General features: G+C 36.8%; 9 protein-coding genes across 9 annotated transcripts; 4 read left to right on the top strand and 5 right to left on the bottom strand.

Annotated features, from left to right (window-relative positions):
- Window positions 1-10: 10 nt before the first annotated feature.
- IML1 (GTPase-activating protein IML1) lies at window positions 11-4,738 on the top strand (the record flags this gene model as incomplete). Its single annotated transcript, XM_003646696.1, has 1 exon — window positions 11-4,738. The coding sequence occupies one exon, from the start codon at window positions 11-13 to the stop codon at window positions 4,736-4,738; it is 4,728 nt and encodes a 1,575-aa protein (XP_003646744.1).
- A 64-nt stretch (window positions 4,739-4,802) lies between these two features.
- HOM6 (homoserine dehydrogenase) lies at window positions 4,803-5,957 on the bottom strand (the record flags this gene model as incomplete). Its single annotated transcript, XM_003646695.1, has 2 exons — window positions 4,803-5,848; window positions 5,924-5,957. 2 exons carry the CDS (start codon window positions 5,955-5,957, stop codon window positions 4,803-4,805), a joined length of 1,080 nt encoding a protein of 359 aa, XP_003646743.1.
- A 136-nt stretch (window positions 5,958-6,093) lies between these two features.
- On the bottom strand, window positions 6,094-11,028 carry HIR3 (Hir3p; the record flags this gene model as incomplete). The annotated part of the gene is made up of 1 exon (XM_003646694.1): window positions 6,094-11,028. One exon carries the CDS (start codon window positions 11,026-11,028, stop codon window positions 6,094-6,096), a length of 4,935 nt encoding a protein of 1,644 aa, XP_003646742.1.
- A 148-nt stretch (window positions 11,029-11,176) lies between these two features.
- Window positions 11,177-12,235, top strand: IPA1 (putative polyadenylation protein; the record flags this gene model as incomplete). The annotated part of the gene is made up of 1 exon (XM_003646693.1): window positions 11,177-12,235. The coding sequence occupies one exon, from the start codon at window positions 11,177-11,179 to the stop codon at window positions 12,233-12,235; it is 1,059 nt and encodes a 352-aa protein (XP_003646741.1).
- PPX1 (exopolyphosphatase) lies at window positions 12,230-13,372 on the bottom strand (the record flags this gene model as incomplete). Its single annotated transcript, XM_003646692.1, has 1 exon — window positions 12,230-13,372. The coding sequence occupies one exon, from the start codon at window positions 13,370-13,372 to the stop codon at window positions 12,230-12,232; it is 1,143 nt and encodes a 380-aa protein (XP_003646740.1).
- Window positions 13,373-13,657: 285 nt separating this feature from the next.
- Window positions 13,658-15,931, bottom strand: PMT4 (dolichyl-phosphate-mannose-protein mannosyltransferase; the record flags this gene model as incomplete). The annotated part of the gene is made up of 1 exon (XM_003646691.1): window positions 13,658-15,931. The coding sequence occupies one exon, from the start codon at window positions 15,929-15,931 to the stop codon at window positions 13,658-13,660; it is 2,274 nt and encodes a 757-aa protein (XP_003646739.1).
- A 354-nt stretch (window positions 15,932-16,285) lies between these two features.
- On the top strand, window positions 16,286-17,056 carry MGM101 (Mgm101p; the record flags this gene model as incomplete). The annotated part of the gene is made up of 1 exon (XM_003646690.1): window positions 16,286-17,056. One exon carries the CDS (start codon window positions 16,286-16,288, stop codon window positions 17,054-17,056), a length of 771 nt encoding a protein of 256 aa, XP_003646738.1.
- Window positions 17,057-17,171: 115 nt separating this feature from the next.
- On the bottom strand, window positions 17,172-18,038 carry Ecym_5143 (uncharacterized protein; the record flags this gene model as incomplete). Its single annotated transcript, XM_003646689.1, has 1 exon — window positions 17,172-18,038. The coding sequence occupies one exon, from the start codon at window positions 18,036-18,038 to the stop codon at window positions 17,172-17,174; it is 867 nt and encodes a 288-aa protein (XP_003646737.1).
- Window positions 18,039-18,707: 669 nt separating this feature from the next.
- SES1 (serine--tRNA ligase SES1) lies at window positions 18,708-20,087 on the top strand (the record flags this gene model as incomplete). The annotated part of the gene is made up of 1 exon (XM_003646688.1): window positions 18,708-20,087. One exon carries the CDS (start codon window positions 18,708-18,710, stop codon window positions 20,085-20,087), a length of 1,380 nt encoding a protein of 459 aa, XP_003646736.1.
- Window positions 20,088-20,247: the final 160 nt, after the last annotated feature.

The following is a 20,247-nucleotide window of genomic DNA, read 5'->3' as shown; positions in this document are numbered from 1 at the left end:
TAAATGTGTGATGGAACAAACAAACTACTTAGAGAGTGCGCTGATAGTAACAGCCATTCCAGCAAAGACATTCAGTATAAAAAGAGTTCCCATACATACTCCAATGCAATCTAATGCTCCCCAGTTCTCTAATTTACGATCTGGGAGCATAACGCTTGGAAGTTTTAATAGTAAGAGTATAGCATCTGATACAAATAATAGCGAACCAACACCCATGACTGAGTCCTCAACAACTAAACAAGTTAAAAATCTGATAATAGAGAATAATACGCTGACAATTGGTGATGGAATGAAAAGAGCGTTTGGAGCAAGACTCCAAATGGATACCAGTGGTTTGAAGGTGAGGAGACGGGTGGATCAAGAAGAATTAGAAAATGCATTGAGAACTCCGATCTCAGGAGAACTGTTTAATGAAAGCCGGAATAGATCATATCAATTAGAACTTGGGTTTCATAATTCATCAAAATCAGATGATTGCTGTGTCTTAGTTGATTTAAACCAATTTCCTGGGGCGAAAGAAGGGGATTTAGCAGAGTTGCGCACATATCATCATTCCCCGTCATCAAGGGATAAGAAACTTTATTTTAAAGTTCAAAACTTTGATCCCGAGACACGTCGGAGACTTCCAAATGCAAATATATCTGTTCTGACTGGCCAGCTTCAACAATTACTTGACCTTCCGTCGAGGTCTGCTGTGTGGGTTAAGCTGAAATCGAAAGATCACCAAGCGGACTTGGTAGAGCTACATGTCAAAGACTGTTATGTGAATAGAGGGGATATGTGGTGTTTATTATCAAAATTAACTGATTCATGCGTGTTTTTAGGGCAAAGGATCACATATATCAATTCAATTAGATTGATAGCAAAAGGAGTCTATCGCAATGGTAAAAAGGTTATTTCAGGTTATATTGGTAATAATACTAAGGTGATTTTTAGGTCTGAATCTGCAAGGTTGATCTTTTTAATTCAGATCACTGAGGAGATGTGGCACTTTGAACAAAATGGCGAAAAAACATTTCATAAGGTTGTTAATTCCTTATTTCCTAAGATATTCAAGAAATGGAAAGATATTGGTACACATCATACTATTACCATTGTATTTTGCGCATCTATTCATGAAAGTGGAGAGTCATATAGGAATCTCCCACCAGGTGTTCGGTTGAAAAACACTAGGGATTATTTTCGTATTGTGGTTGACCAGGTTAATATTCTTTATTGGAGTGAAATCATGAAGACTCTAAGAAAAGAATTTATGAGAATTACGAGTGATTTGAGAAATGGTCAGACTGATGATGGGAGAAGTGTGATTAGAGGTGGTTTTACTCCTGTTATTAAATCAAATATTTTAGAGACTATTAATTTTGCCACAACTTTGCTTGCCGATCCGTTTAAACAACCTGACCTGAGGCACACAACAACTCATATAATTCTGGTTAGTCCTGGATCTGGTCTTTATGATGTTGATTACGATTTGTTAAAGATAACCTGTAAAAAGCTACTCTCTCTGGAAGTTACAGCAGATTTAATATGTCTTTCTCGAGCACCCTTGCATATTGTTCCGCTTTTTCGATATATAGATTACCAGGGTAAGCTGCATTATTGTGCACCAACTTGGTTAAGCATATCATTTTGGAACGATTCTGCAAGATCGTTAAGAGACTGGCAACCAAGATGCAAGATATATGGAGTGCAGATGATGGGAATGACAGAACAAAGTGTGCATACTGATATTGCGTTGGGGTATTTAAATTCAAGGTTAGACGCCGACTCTGTTGTGCATTTTATGGACCAATATGATAAGAAAGTGTTTGATGTAAGCAACTATTATCCAACTTATAATACGGTTCAATCCCCCGAATTTATTGAAGAAAATTCTATAGAAGAAGCAGCTACACACTCAAGACTCACCAACGAAGTACAGTCAATCTTATGGAAACCACCACGGACCTCAATTCCGCTAGTAGAGCCCCCGAATACCCAAAGCGTTGTGGTAAGCCTGCAGCAGCCGGGAAACATAACCAACTTCTCAGATGATGAACTAACTGATACAAGCTCTTCGACTTCATCTCCAGATGCCATTGAATCGTTGGCCTTGGCAAGCTTGAAGAATATGGCATATTCAGCACAGGGTTTAACAAAAAGAATTGTTTCTAGATTAATACGAGATATTAAAACAAGGAAAGGTCGTAATTCGCTCACATCAAATAGTGAGCAACAATTACGACGGAGTGCATATAATATCTTGTCTAATACTAAAAATTTTGACCCTCAATCACCTAATTCAAATCATTTCTATGTTTCTAAACATAATTTTCGTCCATTTGACTCCGATCGTCGGAGTAGTCCACCTTTAGAAAACGTCTCTATTCAAGATTCCATTACTATTGGTTCACCAAATAATTCCTTTGTATTTGACAAGAAGCCTATAGCAACAGATGAATCCAGCAAAAAGGACATGAAGCTTGAAAGATATATCAAAGAGAAATCATTGACAGATACATTAATTCACATTGAAAATCCTTCTAATCCTGTTAGCAGTGAAGTTGCAAACATGTTAATTCCTGAACGTTGGAAAGATGTTTACCCTAGATATGTTGCTAAAAAGTATAGTAAATGGAGGTCCTTCACTACACCTGCTGAATTACCGATAACCATGACACAGTTCCCCTCAATTTCAGATTTTGAATCAAATTTTATTTTCAGAAATCATTCCGTTTCACTCAACATTGACAGAGAGGTATTTGGTCAATCTACTTTCGATTTGCTAAGAGATATGATTTATACTCGTCTACTGGCTGGTTTTCAAATTTGCACCTCTGAAGTTATTAAAAATGTAGAATCTATGAAGAACAATGACCGAAATGTACCTGAGATTGCCAAATCCTTATCGAAAGATAACTATATGAATGCACTATATTACATGATTCTTGATAATGAAATACACAGAATTAGTTGTGGCTATAATGGTACTATCGATGTACAAAGATTTTTGAGAAGAACGGAAACGAAGATCATTGACTCAATAGCGAAATACAATCCCTTAGTGAAAACGAGATATGAAACATCATATAGAGAGTCACCCATTGATCCGCTGAGGACAACAAGGTCTTCTTTACGTTGGAATCAGCTGGATCAGGTGTTAGCCGGCTACGACGATCCAATGCTTGACAGTAAAAAGATTAAATTTAGGTCCAAATTCGTTATTCTCCCTGCTGATATTCCTCCAAACACAATATCATCTACTATTAATGGCAAAAAAGAAACGTTGAGTGGAGAAGAAATTAGATTAGAAGGCCTAAGAAAGTTAATATCATCTATTTCAAAATCTAGACTCAATGGAAATTGGGATACAGATTCAGTAGTCTCAAGAAAGGAAGAACTTCTACCTGAAGTGCACTTCTATACTGGATCGTTGTTTGAGTTTCTTGAAGAACAAAGTGATACGTTAAGGCATTTGGGAAATTCAACAAAACGTTCGATATTAGAGGAGGGCAAGTTATGCAAAGACATTGAATTATCAAAATTAGCACAAGAATTGCAGTTCGGTGATAGACCACTCAAACTCATAAATAGAAAGTGGCATTTTAAAAATCATAAGAATTGCTTCATTGGACTGGAGTTTGTTAATTGGTTGATCGAAAACTTCTCTGACATCGATACTCGTGATGAAGCTGTGGCTTATGGACAACAGTTAATGGGTGATGGTTTGTTTCACCATGTAGAGAGCAGGCATGGCTTTTTAGATGGACATTATTTTTATCAGATATACCCACAATACGCCGGTGTTTCCTTAGAAAAAAAGTCTAGCAACGAAGTATCTACAAGCACTGACTCTCAGCAAGCTACTAGACGGATGTCTATATCTACCACTTCTAGTAAACATGCTTCTAATACCCCTATTCCCTTGGTTACTAAAGCACCTGAAGCTTCTCTTCTTGGAAAAAGCGTCGAAGATAATAATTCTACTAGAACCCTGCTTATAAGCACTGCTATAGATATTAACTTGGATCTTAGCGGTAACTCGGATAAATTAGAAACTTGCACTGTTCATTATGATAGGGTTCACAATCCCGAACATTGTTTTCATATCAGACTTGAATGGTTAACTGCAACACCGAAGTTAATTGATGATCTCATAAACAACTGGTCAAGATTATGCGAGCGCTATGGACTCAGATTGGTTGAGGTACCTTGGAATGAGCTGTGTACTTTACCATCATTTAATCCTTCCCATTCCTTTGTCGAAACTAGTTTGGCAATCAACCCTTGGAAAGATCCAGAGTTTAAAGATGAGGAGCTATTTGCATACCAGAAATATTTCTACCACGTCTCTTTATTGGAACACTTTGGATTCTTGCTTGATAATAGAGCATCAAAAATCCTTCAAAAAGATGAATTGCCCTACAATGTTGTTTATTCATGGGGCAAACCAACTTTCAAGTATGCCCAATTCATACATAATACCGGCGCCTGCATGGCCGAAATTCGTGAAAACGGGGATTTGTTTTTAGCTCCAAATAACGCATACATCTCTAGGATCAATATTGGAAGCGTCGTTGGTAATTTACATGCCCCACCTAAATTTGCCTTAAACTCGGGAAGCGTTATGCTAACTTTCAAACAGACTTGTGATGATTATACTAAACTACGTCATGTTTTCTTATCTGCTAAAGAAAAGTGGTTAGAACACAAGGACTCAATAAAAGAACCCGAAGTGCTTGGGAAGCAATCCGAGTAAAATGTGTATTACATAGTTATACAATTTTTAATAAGAGTGTCGCTGTAATAAACATACGGCAAATTTAAATTCTTTCAGCAATTTTGACAACATCAGCTAAAACACCAGCTGCTGTAACAGCAGCACCTGCACCTGCACCTTGAATAACGATTGGCTGTTGATACCGCTTGGTTTTAATGGATATGACATTATCGGCCCCCTTTAAGGATGCAAAAGGATGGGCATAGTCATATTTCTCAACGCCTACATTAACAGATTTGTTCGAGAAATCAACCGTTCCAACAAATCTTAAAACCTTGTTTTCATCGACAGCAGACTGCTTCAACCCGCCTAACTCGTCGTCATATTCAGGCAACTTTTCCAAGAATTCTTGAGCCGACTCAATAGATTCAATGGGGGTTGGAATTAGGGACTGTACAGGGAAAGAGGTTGGAGAGTTGACCTCAAAACCAGCAATTCTGGCCAAGATTGTAACTTTTCTAGCAACATCTAAACCGTTCAAATCATCTCGTGGATCCGGTTCAGTATAACCTAGTTGTTTGGCAGCTTTAACAACCTCAGAAAATTTGTTGTTGTTTGGAGACACACTTGAAAATTCATTGAAGATGTAAGACAAAGTTCCAGAAAATATACCTTCAATTTTCTCAACCTCGTCACCAGTGGTTATCATATCACGTAAAGTACTTATAATTGGCAGTCCTGCACCAACAGTGGCTTCATGATAAACCAAACCAGCACACTCTTCTTTTGGGAAGATACGATCCCACAGTTCTAATTCAGAGGAAAAAGCCTTTTTGTTAGGTGTAGCAATAGAAATACCTGCTCTCACAAAATTTGGATAAAAATTTGCTAGTTCAGGATTCGAAGTATTGTCAACTAAAATAACTGGGCTTGGAGACTTTCTAAGATATTCAAGGAGTGACTCTAACGACAAGGTTGGTTCTCTAGCACCATCTAACGCATTCTTCCACGAAAAACCAAAGTCGAGAGCCTTGTAATCTTTTGAAAGTAGCGCAACTCTTTGCCTAGCAACATAGATGACATTATACACAATTGAAGATTTCACTCTTAGCAATTGATCCAAAAATGCACTGCCGACCACGCCAGTACCTAAATTTTAGAAAGGTTAATATCCAAAACCAACTGAAAAACACATAGTTGATGAATTAAAATTTTATAACATACCAATAACAGCAATGTTAACAGATTTTGAGGGCATTGTAAGATATCCTTAGTGATTTGAAGGGTTTACTACACTGTATGTAGTAGACAAAGTCATTCTTAGATAAATATATTCCTTTTCAATTAAAGTCCCTGGAGCATCTGATGATGAATAATGAAAAATTTTGGTAAAATCACGTGATCTTATCAACAATTTGAGATATCTTGTCAAATGCATCTTTCTTACTTACACGTTTTCTTGATGAGACCTGTTTAGAAGTAGACTTAAGTGATTCTTGGATAGATTGTGGAGGAGTTGATTCTCCATCAGCAGTTGTAGCCTTATGTATTTCCACAAACTTGACTGCATCCTGTGTAGGGGTTTCTATATTCTCATGTTCAGCAGCCCAAGGCAGATAAAAGTATTTGAAGTAAATGCTCAAGCAGATTCCATCAAATGTTATTCCACTGGAACCTTTCTTCAGTTGGTATGATATAGACAATGACTCCAGAACCTCTAAAGAATAGTTATCTTTGTTAAAGTATGTTATTAAATCATCGCTATTCTTATTGAATGCCTGATAGTTAAGAGACGGTAGTAATAACTCCGCATGTTCCTTTTCGTTAATCTGTAATGTAGGTCTGGTACCTGTGAGGAATAACTCAATAGCCCTATCTGTAGCTTGAGATCCATTTACCATACCAGAACCGAACCGCCTCATTTTTCTAGCGGCGTGACCAAGAGATATGTAATCGTTCTTGTAGCTTAATAGATTCAAATAGAACATGACGTATTGATAGGTGTAGACGAAATGTTTGCCCGGTCTTTCATACTCTGGCTTCCATATATTTACTAAATTCTTGTTAACACTTTTCAAAGCCATTAAAGCACCCATTTCCTGAATCGCACCATCTACATCTTCAAAATCGTCAAATAAAATCTTTGCAATCCTATATGTCGGTCTATGGTGCCACTTCCTTTTATCAAATAATAATATCTTCCTTAATAACTCAATTATATCTTTGTAGAATGATTTCTTGGAGTAGTCGTCATTCACATTATAAAACTTGGTATCTTGTCCAAAAAAGGAATTATCAAGCTGTAGATGTTTCATAGCTTGACAGGGAGTTAACCACTCATTCTTAACAGATTTATAACACTTCACTACAAGGGAATAATGTGGTTCCAAGATGTTATCATTGGACGTGGATAATGCGATGGCCAAAGTACATGCCCTGGTCAAAAGATTAAAGCCATCAGCAACGAATTTTTCTCCTTCATGTTTAAATCTCAGTTTTGCAATATAATGGGGATTGAGCCAGTTTGGAGTCGTATCCGAAGTTTCTGAATACATTTCATCAGCTCGCGTAAATGCTAATAACGTTGCCTGGTAAACATTATCATCTGAAATGGAGAGTTTAGATATAACTGGAGATTCCATTAGCTCGCCAGATTCTGTCAACAGCAAAGTTGGCCCTGTTTTCCACTGAAAACAAAGCCCTTCCATTGGTTTTAAGAGAGCATTTAGTAGTTCCAATGCAAGTACTTCGTAAATTTCTCTCATAATAAGTTTGTTTTCTATTCGCTGTGATTCCGGAATGCCAATAGTATGTGTGTTATCCAGGCATATACTCAATGCCATTAAATAACACATTATTGCTTTCCGTTGAATCGAAGCTGTAGTAGCTTTTTTCGAAGCGATAACCAGTCTATCCGATGTCCAGATTAAGTCGTCTTCAACAACATATGAGTAGCATTTACCTAGAAGAAACCAAGTTTCAAACCTGTTAGTCTTGAACAGAATGTCAATTTTTAGTGTTTCAATAATTGAATCAAGTTCAGAAGGGCGGGCTTGTAGAGTCTTCTTTCTAATCTTGTACAAGTTTATCATTTGAACTCCGCTAATGTAATAGAGACCCAAATCTATAATTGCTTGAAGATTATCACAAGGCTTGGTTAATTCTATTTCAAGTTCCCCAGCAAGGGCTTTGCGAATTGTCCTGACGGTTACAGGTGATTCCAAATACTGCTCAAAAAAATACACATTCCTAGATAATATGTGGTTCTTGGAATAACCAACTTTGCCAATAACTTCAATTACGTTTTCGATAACCTGTTTCAAATTAGACCTATTACTGGATATCAAGAATGGATTTTTATTCTGGTATTCGAATTCAATTAAGTATTTTGCCAAGCGAACCGCGTTCTCTAATTGCATTTCCTGTGGTTTTGTATCGTGATCTTCAAATGATGATGAATCACCGCCAATTGAGAGGTGGTACTTACATAGTAAAACCTGTTTGAGTGGTAGGAAAGAATCGCCAGTTGTAACAGAACAAAAATAGTATTCTGCAAGCTTCAAAAAACTTCCCGAGGCAGAATCACAAAACTTGAAAACACCAAGAAGAGAATGAAGTGCACAAACAAGATCGGTCACAACTTCATTTAGCCTCTTAATATGCTTTCTTTCACAACTTGCTTTAAAATATAATACCAAAACACAAGATAGATCAATAAACATATCTTTTAATATAGCAGAAGATTTTGCAGCTTTCTTAAAAAACGAATGGCAGGTATTAGACTTTTTCGAAAGAGTTTCAAAATATATTAAAGGATAAAGAAGAATAAACACCTTCGCCAATAATTCAAAATGTTCAGATGCTTCATCCATAGGTAATATAAGCCAACTACTATCCTCAGAAATAATCTCAATAAACAATGATGTGAATGATTTTATAATCGATAATGTCGATAGCAAAGTTTGTTGTCTCTGTAGCTGCGATTGATCACTATATTCTTTGGAGCATAGCCTTTCGTACAGACCATCCAAGGCTTTAAAATAGCAAAGTTGGAACTTCTTCTGGTCCTTAATACTGACAAAATAATCCAAAACTATTTTCCATAATTTTATCCTTAATAGAAATGGGGATTGCCGTACAAATTCTGCCATTGAAATGTCTTCAGGGGTATTAAACTGAGATGATCCCACTAAGACGCGTGTTAAAGCCTCTATCTGATCCTGATTTGTAACTTCCTCACGTTCAACATCGGAAAATTCAACTACTGTAAATTTGCGCACCATTTTGATCTTTGATAGCTGGGATTGAACAGTCTGGATATTCAGGCGTGGTGTATGCTTATAATTTGCGTAAGATATATCAATGTCTATTTCAGACTTACGCAATTCCTCCTTTATATGACCTAACGATTGGATCAACCGATCGTCGGTCACATCACTTGTGCACTGAAGATAACAAAATTTCGACCATAAGTACCTAAACTTCAACTTATCCTTAAAGGCTATTTGGTCTAAAAGCCATATCCATCTGCTAATCTTTTTCTGCAATTTAGTCTTCTGTCCTTCGAGTTCTCCAATCTTATGACCGTTCAGTTTTTTAGAATGTATTTCATTATACATTCCACTTAATGAATTCATCAATATTTCACAAAAGGATAACCCAAGTGCCATGTACTTTGACCTTTGAGTATATACGAGGTCATAAATCTTTGTTTCCAGACTTAATACAAACGATTCAATGGTATCATAAAGTATCGGAGACCAAAAAGTATCTGTTACAAGACATGTTCCATCAGAAATTCTTACGGATAACAGCATCTCCAAGAGATAAAGTCTCACAGCATGAAAGTGCCATTTCTTGCTATTAACCATAGAAATGAATTCTTTGACATCTTTATACGGCAATTCTGTTAAAGATATTGTTGGACAATTCTCATCTGTAAACATACTGGATCTTAATAAAGAAGTTAACTGGAATGTATCATCGCCCTTTACTTTACTCTTTGTGTGCCCTTTGGATTCATTTTGATTTAGAAATTCAGTGTGCTTACTTGTCCATGAATTAAGGCATTCATAAAAGTCAATCATTGCTATATTTGCTGGATAATCATCCGGGATACTTTCTGGATTTAAATGACTTAATTCCAAGCAAATAGTCATATCAAGAAGTTTTGTGGAGTCATTGAACACATTTGAAAATTCAACGTGCGGTTTCATTAATTCTGTTTCATTAGTTTCACAGCTTCGTTCTTTAAACCTTCTACTTGAACGTTGAGCAGGCCTCTGAGTTTCCTGTGGGTCATCTAGACCCCTTTTATTATCGGATTTAACTGTAGCATCAAGTTCTTCCCTTTGAGGAAAAAGAACCTTTGAGCTTATACTCTCATCAACAGACGACTGACTGCCTCCATTACCTTGGAGTCGATCTATAATTTCCTTATGAATTGGCTTCTCTTTATGTACAAATCGAATGCATTCAATGGGATCACTTGCCTCGTTATAGGGATCTGGGGTTTTACTAAAAAAATTAGTATATTTGAATTTTGGAACGAGGTTTCGAAAAGATTCTGCAATGCATTCCCAGCTTATCTCTTCTAAGTTGACCTCATAATCGTCTATTTCTTTCATCATTGCATCATCCTCCTCTTTCATTGTTTCAATTTTATCCAGAACCTGTGGAAGTGGTGAGACATCTATTTTACAATCCTCAATTAGACTTAGAAAATGGGACACAGTTGCCGTTTGTTTTCTCTCCCTTAAATTGCCTAACAATTCTTTATATTCCTTCAGAAACCGTTTAGTATCAGGCAATAGAGCCTTCCCACGACCTAAAAGAAGCGTGTTATCTGGTTGTTTTGTCAACTCGTATTCTAAAATCCACCTCTGAAGACGCTTTGTTTTGAAGCTTTTAAAAACTTGAAGAAGTAGTTCTGTGACAGCTGAATCTCCATCAACATGTTGCAAAGATTGTACTAAATTCTCCACAACTTTCAAAATATAATCAACGATATCATCTTTGTCCATATTTTCTGAGTTCTCCTTCACATATTGATAATAGAATACACCACGGTTTCTATAAGCTAAATATCTAAGAGAATCTAATGTTGGAGAAGAATGCTTGTAAGATCCCCACTGGTTTGGCTTTAGTACATCTATATTAAACAACTGTTCAAACTTTACTTCAGCATCTCTAAATCTTTTTGCCTTTAGGTGAAATAACGCACTTTGGAAGACCCGAAAACTCTCTTCTACCTGCAGCTCTCGCGAATGCTCTTCTGCTTCGAGAAGAGCATCATGAGGAGATGAATTCAAAGCTGTAAAGGCCGACATAATTCTCACTGTGTTCACTCTTTGGTGTTCAAATTCAATCTGTAAAGTTTAAGGTATAAATAAATAAAATGTATAGGATAACCGAGAACTTTTGACACTTTTTTAAAAGCCACGACCTACCACCAAACATTGAAAAGGTCGATCGGTTATGAAATTCTTTGCAGAGCATCTACCTAGGATTGGAATAGTATTAATAGTGGTTGTGGATATTACTGGTGAGTTGGTGATACAAGGGATTCAGTCTAAAATCCTGAAGCTTAAAGATTCTATAGATACTGTTTCGATTATTTTACCATGTGAGGTAGAATTTGGTACTGATACCAACATCACGTATCAAAATGGACAAGCAACAATTCGTGCACATGAAAGGAAGGTTAACCTGAAATCGCATCTTGATAGGACATCTAATTTTATGGTTGCGTTTTCCAGTAATTTTAAATGGAGTAAGTTAGACTTGCAGGAGCCGTTTAAGTTTCTATGTTACTGTTGTAATTCTACACTGCTATCTCGATCAGATTGTAAAAAGATCCGTGATATGCCTACAGAATTTTGGACGGAATTGATGGACTATTGGCATTGTCATAAACCAGATGATAATTCTAAGGAGAGCAAAAACTATAGAGACAAATATAACATATTAGTTCCCAGCATTGCAGAATTACTTGTTGGTGATTCGTTCCTGATACTGAACAGGGATTGGCTGAGTGAAAGGTTTTTAATAACTCCGGAAGGTCCTACATGTCAAAAATGCTCTACTCTACTTGGTGAGTTGCCAAATGAAAAGGTTATAAAACTGTACAAATGGAATCTAATACTGATAAAGTCAAATGGTATTAAAGAACGGTATGGTATGGAGCAATCAGTTATAGCTTCATTGATGAATTTAATCAATTCAAATGCGTCTCGTGTAATAATTCTATCGTGTGGGAATAATTCAAAGACAGTTTTGTGGGTGTTTAGCATTGGATTGAACGTAACGTTGTCTGATAATACTGAAATTAAACAGGGTCTTAAATTTTTGTACACAACAGATTTAGATATACTTTCCTCAGGGAAAGTGCCAAGTCGTCAAACTGTAGATACATTGAATGTTACCCCAGATTGTTATCGCAGTTTTATCGAGTCTCTTGACAAGACTCGTGACAAGCTTCCCGAACAACATAAAATGATAGACAACTGGTATATAAGTTATGTAAGTTACTTATAGTTCTTCCACGGCTTTCCTTATCAATGGAACCACGGTTTTCCTACTTTTGTTCAGTGCAAGCTGATTGTAGGTTAGTATACCATCAACTAACGGAACTATGATTTCCACCTTTTCAAGTTGCAACTCGTCTTTAATAGCCTGAATTATCTTGGCTGATAACTCCATGCTCTTGTCATTGTCTACAACAACCACGAACTGTCTATAATGTACATCCGCTGAAATCCAATGGTGCACTAGGAGCAGCAGGTCTAAATTTTTTTTAATTATATATTTCCTCGATTGAAGAACAAATTCATCATTTCCATGCTGCTCTAATATCCATTGAAGAGGCCGAGGAATGGATGAAGTACCGACTTTGACAACACCATGGTGGCTCGAAAAAGAAAATTGTTTATAGTCTTTTGCCAAAATCCCTTCTATGGGTAATCCATCAATATCCTTTTTAGCTACTAGAGTTTCGTAATAATGTTCAAAGTCCATACCTTGTAAAAAGTCAACATAATTAGAATAGGCTTCTGGATCTAACTTGGTAACCTTGTATTTCATATTCACCGTGTCCATTAACAAAGCTGATAAAAATAGTTTAGAAATATCAGTTAAGGGCTTTAAACGCTGAATCCCAAGATTGTTCAGCCAGTAATTGAACACCAGCGATGAGCAGGAACCAGCCGGTTCAATTATACGGGGACCATTTGCCCTTTTAATTGACTCTTTATGCATATTGTTATCTTCATGATGATCTATTATACCGATTACATTATCAACGACTTCTCTAGCAACACCGGTCAAGTCATTGTGGTCCACTAAAACAGATTCAACCCTAATATTGTCCAACTTCATTTTCCGGATCTCATCGATAAAAAATAGAGAATCTAGCGATACAGATATGCTTTCCAACATGAAAACAACGTCTCTTCTAAGCTTCAAATCTTCTCTTGGAATATTTATAACGGGGATATATGTATCTCTCTGGTCATTATCGTAACTTAAATACGCGTAGGCAATAGCACATGCAACAGAATCTATATCAGCAGATTCATTACCACACACAATTTTTATAATTTTAGTTCCGTTCATCAAACCCTTGAGAGAAGCATCTCTCAGTAGAGTCATAAAACTACAAATTGACTTAACCATGGCTGTTTATCGTTTTGTTTCAGTAAATTCACCCCTCTTGTACTTTTAGCAGAACTTGGCAGTTTCTTAAATACCTCATTAAATAGCTTTTTTGAAGGGCACGGCTAAAGCACGATCAAAGCACCACGTCACAGATATGTGATATGTAATGTATATTGTTACTGACCAAACGACTGGGATTTTCAACCTACATATTCACGCAGAACCCTTAAAAAGATAAGAGTAGATCATCTTTATTACCGATTGGGGTCTATACAATTACACAAAGGATCAATAAAACTCAGTTCATTTTGCGAAGTGTAATTTCATGTTAAACCACTGCCTTGATAGAACCTCCGATGGTGTTAAAGAACGATCTCCATAAACCAATGGAGAAAAGAAAATGAAGAAAGCAGATGTACCAATTGCAGTTATTAAGAAAAGTAAAGTTACTGTAACTTCATTTACCTGAGGATTCTTGTTATATTGGCTTTCTGAATCAGACTCATCTGTTGATATATCCAGAGATTTCGTATCTGATAATAAAAACTCCCAAAGACCAGCGGTGAGTAAAGCTGCTATCAGGTGAGCAGGCAAGTAATGATGTAAAAATTTTTGGCGACCCATTAAGAAAAATGGAAAGTAGTGGAAGCACCAGCCAACAAATAAGAATAACAGTGGGCCATATAATTTTATTCTTGCTAACTTTCCAAAAGTAAAAACATGACGCTGTCTAGTTAAAAGATCAGCAAGGATAATGCCAATGTAAAGAGCCAAGGAGACGACTTCTAACCACCAGCCAACAATATTGCCAATAAAGTATATTTGCCTCGTCTCAGGTTCTTTAGTCCAGAAGGAAACACCGGATAAGGATCCGGGCCAGGATTCTGGCTGGGAGGCGAATGGATGGTCTGAGGAGAGCTTATTATTGTGCTCAAACATTAGCCGTTGTAATTCAAACCACTTAGCGATAAATGAAAGTTTTTTAACAATCTTTGGAGAGTAAGCTTTTCTTTCTTCGCTGATGTTGACAATGTTATCAACAACCCAATTATTTGAAGGTTCCAGAACTTTTTTGTTGCCGTTGACTTCCTGTTGCTTAAACCCCCATTCAGGTAAAAACTCGTCGTTGTGAGTCCATAAAGCAACAGCAGTATCTACATGGAATATCCTGAATACTGAAGCTTTGCTTTTTACAACACGCCCAGAATCCTTCTTATTAGTCGGCTGAAACTTAAATAACGTATTTTTTAATTCAGTACCATCTCCCAACTCTTTGCCTACCGTTGTGACTTCCTCATTAGTGGCATACAAAGGAGATGCGACATCATGAGCTAATAAATATGTATCAGTAGCAACATGCCTTAACCTAATAACGTCATCCAACAGAACATTCTGACCCACAAGACTTGGTAACTCTTTTGTTGGAATAATTTCCCAGTTATTGTTAATATCTTCGTGCGAATAACCCGTAACTTGCTGACCTTGAGATGAAATACGACCGTCCTCATACCGCAATGGATAGTATGCATCATGGGAATGTAATAAAGAACCGGTATCCTTGTGTTTTAGTGTAATTATATCATAATATTGTAACTCTCTGGACTCTTTCGCAAGTGGTGAGTCTCCCAAAGTTTCTTGAAATCCGCCAGACATAAAATTGTCACCAGGTCCTGATTTCGTGAGCACTGCAAAATGAATGTAGAACCAAAATAAGTAAACTGTGAAGGGGAATAATATTAAACCATTGAACCTTTGGAAAAAATGCTTAAAAACCATTTTCAAGGATAAACCTGCACGAATATCTAGTAACTGCCACAGATTTAATGCAACAGCAGAACCAATCATCGCAAAGGTAAAAAGACCTACATATTTGGTAGAAATAACAAAAGATAACGATAATCCTGTGGCATATAACCAGAAGTACCACTCAGAACTAAATGGAGCTCTCAATTGGGCCTTGTAGAAACGGATGTATGTATAGATGGACAATGCAATGCTCACAATAAGCGTTGCATCTAGCAAAATCAACCTTGAATCAATAACATGTGCATTATCAATCGCTACTAAAAATGCACCCAAAGCACAACTAACTGCTTTGAAGTTCAACTCCTTCAATATATTAAACATGATCGGAACAGTAAGCGTTCCTAAAAGGGCACTTAAAGACCGGTATGCCACATATGGAGCATTATTCGTCTCATAACTATATCCAATATCGTCAAACTTAAAGGCACCATTATATCCTACCAACCATCCAACAAATGCAATCAATAATTTCGCAAACGGAGGATGAACATCAAAGAAATACGTCCGCTCCAAATAATAAGACGCAAACTTACCAAAATGGACTTCATCAAAGACCACTTCACGAGGATAATACAACTTTTTGAACCTTAATACAAAGGCTACAACAGTAACAAAATATCCATAATACCTATATTTCCCTGGGCTATCTTGTGATCCTTCCATTAGCCATTTTCCTCCTGCATATTCGAAACAATATCCATTTTTAGTGTCCGTTGCCGACTGTTCAGTTTTGTCCGCTAAAGGACTCTTTTGAACTTTCTTTGAAGGCATAGGTCTATTAATTGTCCCCTTAGATCTCTTCCAACTTAATCTTTAGACAATACAACCTGGTTTGACCTTCCTCTGTTCTCTAAATATAACATCTTTTGCTAATAAACACGCTGGCTTCCCGAATACGAAATTGTTGATTATATAAAACTTTTGGATCTGGTGATCTTCTTACCCGGCCTGGAAATTTTGGTGAAAAATCGTAGTTCTAAAAAGTGGAGCTTCTTCTGCTTGCTACAACATTATTTCAATGAAGAATTGAGAAGGTAAAAAGCCACAGAGTGTGTTTTAAAGTGGATTTTGTTCATGCTGTGGTAGTTCTGTAATCAATTAATCGATTTTTATTTTCAGAAAGTAATGATATCTAGAAGTAGCATTGGAAAATTTGCTAATTTGGCGAGATCGCATTATGTCATTTCTCAGGTGAAATTTATAGGTACAGCAGGAGCTGTGAAACCTGTTGCAGGGTCATCCAGTCCAATGGGTGATCCTCAAAGTAAGCTATCTAACCCTGCTCACGATTATAAGAGGACGTTAAGTAATGCTCTGAATGGGGACTCATTGGAGATAGGTGGGGTTGAGAAGAATATACGGCCAGACAGGGGTGGTTCTGTTGACTGGTATAGTTCTTTTCATGGGCTGGGGTCTAAACCGTTTGACGAATCGGTTCAGAATGTGTTGAGCCAGCCGTTGGTGGCTTTAGATATCGAAATTACGCCGGATGGGTTGTTATATTTGCCTGAGATCAAATATCGGAGAATTTTAAATAAGGCTTTTGGTGCAGGTGGCTGGGGGTTGGCACCTCGTTCTGAGACAACTGTGACGGCTAGACTTGTTACTAGAGAGTATGCACTGATTTGTAATGGTCAGCTTGTCAGTCTTGCTCGCGGCGAACAGGATTATTTTTCTGAAACCGGAATTCCAACGGCTACAGAAGGTTGTAAGAGTAATGCCTTGATGAGATGTTGTAAAGATTTAGGTATTGGGTCTGAATTGTGGGATCCTGTTTTTATCAAGAGCTATAAGAAACAGTATTGTGTGGAGAAATTTGTCGAGCATATTGCTACCAAGAGGAAGAAGAAGATCTGGTTAAGGAAAGACAGAGATGTCGAGTATCCATATAAATAAATTAAGATATAGAACAGATCAATGATCATTATGGTCAGTACTGTATATAGGATTGTTTAGTTATTAATTTAGTACCCATATGTAGTAGAAAGAAAAAAATGCAGTTCGCCTTTGGTTAGCAAATTTCGGAAAGGCTGTCTCTTGTATGCCCGCTCCTGAACCGTCCTGTGGTGTTTGAATTAGCACTAGAATAGCTTGAAGCAGAAGAATTAGAAGATAGGATGGAATTACACTCAGAGGTACTTACAATATCATAAGAGTTCTGGGTGTCCATTACAAATACGGTTTTATCTTGCATAGGCTTTTCCTCTTTTATTATCGGGTCCGTGCCTCTATTAAAGTATGTATGTTGGTCAAGGGTAAGAACGTTGTTTCCCTTGCCAATGAAGTGCGATATTCTTGCAGGTGTACAATCCACCCTCAACCACTCTAGAGCAGAAGAAGTAATCTCAAGACAACGGACATAGATCTTCATTAATAAAGAAGGAACACTCCACAATCTATCATGGTTGCGCTCACTCAATGGCCTTTCTCTCTGAGCTGGGTGCTCATATGTATGTATTAAAATAATCACTGTTATTGACATCTTTACCAATTTCCATACTACACTTTCTATCTTGATATCTGCGTAGTCAAGATAATACAGCGTTCCAGGGTATACAAAGCGATCCAAAAAGCAGGTGGTAAACCAATAGACGCACCAGTATATGCAAACTTGTACCCTTGGCATACATTTCGCCAATGACAGAGAACAAATTTTAAGGTGCAAATACATTACATCATCCAATTGCTTAAGGTAATCCTCTGCATTATTCAGTTGTGAGTCTCTAAATTCCAATGACTCTGTATCGTTATAACCTTTGGTAAAGTGCTTGTAAAAGTCATCTGCTTCGTAAATAGTATGAACAGTAAAGATTATCGGCAAAATGTAAGTCAACGCAATGTAGGTTGCTTCAAATATAAATTCAATTAATGATTTCATTGTGAATTTAACTCATATGTATTATTCAGTATATTCAACATGTATACAAGTGTCAGCTGGATTGCTTTAATATATTTTGTGGTGTAAATATTTACATTATGCACGCTGACACTTTTCTGTCTCATATTTAACCTTTTGAACAAACCACCGCTATTGAGCTTATAGTTCCTACTTGGAGAATAACTACTAGGCATATTAAACATCCGTCAAAAAATGACTAATTAATCTGAGACTACCTATACATTCTTGAAGTTGCTGACACGCTTTTGCAAAGAAAGAATACTCTGAAAGGGGTATATGTATATGGGCTTATTGTTTTCTTTCATACAGATTTTAAATAAATGATGCTTCATTGCTATTCATACACAAACATCTTTAATTCATGTGAAGTAGCCCTTTGGTTATCCAGAATTCAATCGACTTGAGTCGAGTACATCTTTGCGTTAAATTTACTCTTAGTTTAAATAATATATCCTGTTTTGTAGAAAGTGGCACTGACGTCGATACTTACCCGCACTTGATGAAAACAAAAAATTTTGGTTCAATCACCTTTATTCTAACGTATCCCAACAGTTTAACACATTCATGTTAATAATCTTTAACACGATCATCTCGTTGCAACTAAGTTAAGCATTTTAAGAGAGCACTGCATCGTCCCCGAGATATATAATGTTAGATATCACTCTTTTCATCGCGGAGAAAGGTGGTAATCCAGCTTTAATTAAGAAGTCTCAAGAGGCTCGTTATGCTTCCGTTGAGATAGTTGACGAAATCATTGCTGACTATAAGGAATGGGTTAAAACGAGATTCCAACTAGATGAATTAAATAAGAAATTAAACAAAGTTCAGAAAGAAATTGGTTTAAAATTTAAGAAAAAGGAAGATCCATCAGAATTGTTGATTGAGAAGGAAAAGTTGACTGAAGAAAAGAAGCAGTTGACTGAACAGGAACAAAAAGAAGATAACGATTTGAGAAACAAGGTCAACCAGGTTGGAAATATCGTACATCCCTCTGTTGTTGTGTCCAATAATGAGGATAATAATGAATTGATACGTGTTTGGAAACCAAAGGGTTTGGAAGAGGTTGGAAGTAATGCTTCTTGTACTGGAAACCCAGCAAAATTATCGCATCACGAAGTTCTTTTAAGATTGGATGGTTACGATCCAGATCGGGGTGTTAAAATTAGTGGTCATAGAGGCTACTTTTTCAGAAACTACGGTGTTTTCTTGAATCAAGCCTTAATCAACTATGGTTTATCTTTTTTGGCTTCTAGAGGGTACTGTCCACTACAAGCCCCTGTGATGATGAGCAAGGATGCTATGTCTAAAACTGCTCAGTTATCGCAATTTGACGAAGAATTGTACAAGGTTCTTGATGGAGACGATGAGAAATATTTGATTGCTACATCTGAACAGCCAATCTCAGCCTACCATTCTGGCGAGTGGTTTGAAAAGCCACAGGAACAATTGCCAGTACGTTATGTTGGATATTCTTCTTGTTTCCGTAGAGAAGCAGGTGCTCATGGAAAGGATGCCTGGGGTGTGTTTAGGGTTCATGCTTTTGAGAAGATCGAACAGTTTTGCATAACTGAACCTGAAAACTCTTGGGAAGAGTTTGACAGAATGATCGGAGCATCTGAAGAGTTTTATCAATCTTTGGGTGTTCCATACCGTATCGTTGGAATTGTCTCTGGAGAATTAAATAACGCAGCCGCTAAGAAATACGATCTAGAAGCTTGGTTCCCATTCCAAAAGGAATATAAGGAATTAGTTTCCTGCTCTAACTGTACTGATTATCAATCTAGAAACTTAGAAATCAGATGTGGTATTAAGAAAATGGGCGATAGAGAGAAGAAATATGTTCATTGTTTGAACTCCACTTTATGTGCAACCCAAAGAGCTTTATGCTGTATCTTGGAAAACTATCAAACTGAAGAAGGTTTGGTTGTTCCCGAGGTATTGAGAAAGTACATTCCCGGTGAACCATCTTTTATTCCATTCACCAAGGAGTTGCCAAAAAATTCTACATCTAACAAAAGGAAAAACTAGTCATAAGCATCTTGTCTATTTAGTCTGATGTTAATATGTATGTACATGAATAGCGAATATCCTTTAGAAGCAGCTTGAAAAAATGAATATATTGATAAATATAGTGACATTACATATGTCTCCTCTCTTCATTTTTATTATGTAAAATTGAAATAACTGA

This window comes from Eremothecium cymbalariae, chromosome 5 (genome assembly GCF_000235365.1).
Source record: "Eremothecium cymbalariae DBVPG#7215 chromosome 5, complete sequence".
Taxonomy (NCBI): Eukaryota; Fungi; Ascomycota; class Saccharomycetes; order Saccharomycetales; family Saccharomycetaceae; genus Eremothecium; species Eremothecium cymbalariae.
This window is presented reverse-complemented; position numbering and strand designations above follow the sequence as displayed.